Source organism: Protobothrops mucrosquamatus, unplaced genomic scaffold, assembly GCF_001527695.2.
Source record: "Protobothrops mucrosquamatus isolate PMUCROS unplaced genomic scaffold, P.Mucros_1.0 scaffold4782, whole genome shotgun sequence".
In the NCBI taxonomy this organism is placed as follows: domain Eukaryota; kingdom Metazoa; phylum Chordata; class Lepidosauria; order Squamata; family Viperidae; genus Protobothrops; species Protobothrops mucrosquamatus.
Window position 1 is genome coordinate 83,234 of NW_015390672.1, and position 3,858 is coordinate 87,091.

Here is a 3,858-nt window from a genome sequence, read left to right on the forward strand (position 1 = left end):
GCCCCCCCCCCCCCCGACTTGATTTCTTATTCCCCGAGCCTGGGCTTTGTACCCACAGAAGCCTCCGGGAGGCAGTGGATGATGGGAATCGATGTACCCCCTTGGTTTCAGGGAGGACCGAGAAAGGCAGCGAGGCCCATCAGCCTGGGCTAGGTTACAAGCCCAAAGGGAGCAGGCCGATCCTAAATGGAGACGGATTGCGGGACGACGTTACAGGCGGTCCTCCGCGTACGACCGCAGCCGAGCCCAAAACGTCTGCCGCGAACCGAGACAGCCGTTCAGTGAGCTTTGCCCCGTTTTGCGACCTATCCGGCCGCTCTGTCCTTAAGTGAATCACTGTAGTTGTTAAATCAGTAGGACAGTCGCTAAGCGAATCCGGCTTCCCCCACTGGTGAGGAAGGTCGCAAAAGGGGAATCGCCTGACCCGCGTGACGCAGAAACCGTCGTAAATACGAGTCAGTTGTCTTTAGTGGCCGAATTTGGATCACGTGACCGTGGAGAATACCGCAAGGGTTCTTAAGTGGGGAAAAAAACGGTCCTAAGTCCCTTTTTTCCAGTGCTGTCGTAATTTTGAACGGTCACTAAATGAACTGTTCTAAGTCGAAGACTTGCCTGTACTCAGATGAGAAGATGGCGTTTTTTCCGCCTACTTAATATTTTTTCCTTTTTGCATTGAGAAATAACAATCTCATGGACATTATATGTCACTGAGTTATTATTTATTTGATTTTTATCTACGCCCATTAATAATAATAATAATAATAATAATAATAATAATAATAATAAAAAGTTGGAAGGGACCTTGGAGGTCATCTAGTCCAACCCCCTGCTCAGGCAGGAAACCCTATATACCACTTCAGACAAATGGCTGTCCGATCTCTTCTTAAAAACTTCCAGTGTCGGAGCATTCACCGCTTCTGGAGGCAGGTTGTTCCACTGGTTAATTGTTCTCACTGTCAGGAAGTTTCTCCTTCCTTCTAGGTTGCTTCTCTCTTTGATGAGTTTCCACCCGTTGCTTCTTGTCCTGCCTTCAGGTGCTTTGGAGAATAGCTTGACTGCCTCTTCTTTGGGGCAGCCCCTGAGATATTGGAACATTGGCTATCCTGTCCCCCCTCGTCCTTCTCTTCATTAAACTGGACCTACCCAATTCCAGCAACAGTTCCTTATATGTTTTAGCCTCCAGTCCCCTAATCATCTTTGTTGCTCTTCTCTGTACTCTTTCTAGAGTCTCAACATCTTTTTTACATCGTGGTGACCAAAACTGGGTGCAGTATTCCAAGTGTGGCCTCACCAAGGCCTTGTAAAGTGGTATTAACCCTTCACCTGATCCTGATTCTCTCCCTCTGTTAATGCAGCCCAGCACTGTGTTGGCTTTTTTGGCAGCTGCCGCACACGGCTGGCTCCTGTTTAAGGGATGGTCCACTAGGACTCCGAGGTCCCTCTCACAGTTACTACTATTGAGCAAGGTACCCCCTATACTACACCTGTACATTTGGTTCTTCTTGCCTAAATGTAGAACCTCACTTTTTTCACCCTTGAATTTCATTTTCTTAGATAGCGCCCAGTGTTCACGTCTGTCCAGATCCTCCTGTATCCTAAGCCTGTAACTTCTGGAGTGTTGGCTTTTCCTGCCAGCTTGGTGTCATCAGGAAATTTGATGAGTTCCCCATCTATCCCCTCATCCAGATCGTTGATGAAGATGTTGAAGAGCACTGGGCCCACAACAGAGCCCTGGGGCACACCATCTCAGGGAACACTTCCCGGGCGGCTCATAACAGACTATAAAGACAAGCAGCTGTTTGAAGTTTGGGATTACAGGTGGTCCTCGAGTTATGGCCATTGTGGGCAGGAAAAACCCTGGTCCTCGCGCTTACGACCATTCCTCGCGCTTATGACCGCCACCCCACCCACAGGGTCACGTGATCGTGGCTGGGATGCTTGGCCACCGGCTCACATTTACGACGTGGCTTCCCGCTTACAGCCACTGGGCTTGCTTTGCGACGCGAGAGAGGCGTAAAAAATGGCTGCCAAATTGGGTTTGAGTCAACTTACGACCGCAGGGACTCGCGAGGGAAATTGCGGTCGTAAGTTGAGGGCTGCGTACGAGATTCTTTTGAAACTGGATTCGGGAAGAGGAGGAACAAGGGAAGCAGATGCGAGTGCGAGGGGATAGGAAAACGCCCTGAAAAGCCCAGGATTCGAATCCCTTGCAAAGGAAAGATAGGAGAAAACAGCCGTCTCCAACTGGCAGGGACTACAGCGTCCATGGTTCCCATCCATTCAGATGGGAGAGGAGGAGCCCAGGAAACACTGCGGTTGCAGTCTCATCTTTTTTTAACCCTGTCTCAAAGTAACTGATGCTCTCCGAGTTTGGTGGTTTTCTTGCAGACGTTTCATGACCCAACTAGGTAACATCATCAGTGCTAGAAGAGAGGAGGAGGAGGAGGAGGAGGAGGAGGAGGAGGAGGAGGAGGAAAAAGTGTGGGATCCTTGGTACTCTCTGAGCTTGGTGGTTTTCTTGCAGACGTTTCATGACCCAACTAGGTAACATCATCAGTGCTAGAAGGGAGGAGGAGGAGGAGGAGGAGGAGGAGGAGGAGGAGCTTGAGCTGGGTGGTTTTCTTGCAGACGTTTCATGACCCAACTAGGTAACATCATCAGTACTAGAAGGGGGGAGGAGGAGGAGGAGGAGATAAAGTGTGGGATCCTTGGTACTCTCTTGAGCTGGGTGGTTTTCTTGCAGACATTTCATGACCCAACTAGGTAATATCATCAATGCTAAGAGGGGAAGGAATTATATTGTTTATAAACAAAGAGCAAACACCCATTTCTATAACTGATGATGTTACCTAGTTTGGTCATGAAACGTCTGCAAGAAAACCACCAAGCTCAGAGAGGACCAAGGACCCCACAGTCCTTTTTCTTTTCTTTCTTTCTTTCTTTCTTTCTTTCTTTCTTTCTCTCTCTCTCTCTCTCTCTCTCTCTCTCTCTCTCTCTCTCTCTCTCTCTCTCTCTCTCTCTCTCTCTCTCTCTCTTTCTCTCCTCCTCCTCCTCAAACCCCCCTCCCTTCGAGCACTGATGATGTTGCCTAGTTGGGTCATGAAACGTCTGCAAGAAAGCCAACAGCCTCAGAGTGCACCAGGGACCCCACAGTCCTCCTCCTCCTCTGCAAACTCCTCTTCCTTCTAGCCCAGATGACGTTAGCTAGTTGAGTCATGAAATGTCCGCAAAAAACCCACCCAGCTCAGAGAGCACCAAGGACCCCACAGTTACACCCTGCGCTACAGAGATTCTTTTGCATTGGGCGTTAACTATTGTTTGGCTTTGAAAACTACCGTTCCCAGCATGCACCGGTGTGGGAACGCCAGACGAAAGGCATTCTGGGTCTCGCAGTTCTGCAACACACGCAGCGAACACGTTAGATGAAATTTCTTACTTTTTATCCTTCCTGGGAGCTGAGTAGGCCTGGCAGGGTTCAAATCCAATCCTAGGACATCCGGGGGGTCCATGGGATTTCCCAGGTACAAGCTGCAGAAAAGGAGAATGGGAAAAGAGAGAGAGAGAAAAAGTTGAAACAAGCTACTTGCTGTGTGCTGGTATAGGGTTTCCTGCCTGAACAGAGGGTTCCAATTCTGTTATTCTATTCTATTCTATTCTATTCTATTCTATTCTATTCTACTCTACTCTACTCTATTCTCTTATTCTATTCTTATTGCTTATTCTATTGCTATTCTATTCCATTCCCTTATTCTATTATATTCTATTCTATTCTATTGCTAATTCTATTCTATTCCATTCCCTTATTCTATTCTATTCTATTATTCTATTCTATTCTATTGCTTATTCTATTCTATTATA

The 3,858-nt window shown here is 47.7% G+C and overlaps 1 protein-coding gene across 1 annotated transcript in view; it reads right to left on the reverse strand.

Annotated features, from left to right (window-relative positions):
* LOC107299307 (activated CDC42 kinase 1-like) overlaps positions 1–3,509 on the reverse strand; it is a 28,978-nt gene extending 25,469 nt beyond the window's left edge. Inside the window, exon 1 of the mRNA XM_029286741.1 lies at positions 3,437–3,509. Coding sequence (XP_029142574.1) covers positions 3,437–3,509 — 73 coding nt within the window. The remainder of the gene's footprint in view (positions 1–3,436) is intronic.
* Positions 3,510–3,858: the final 349 nt, after the last annotated feature.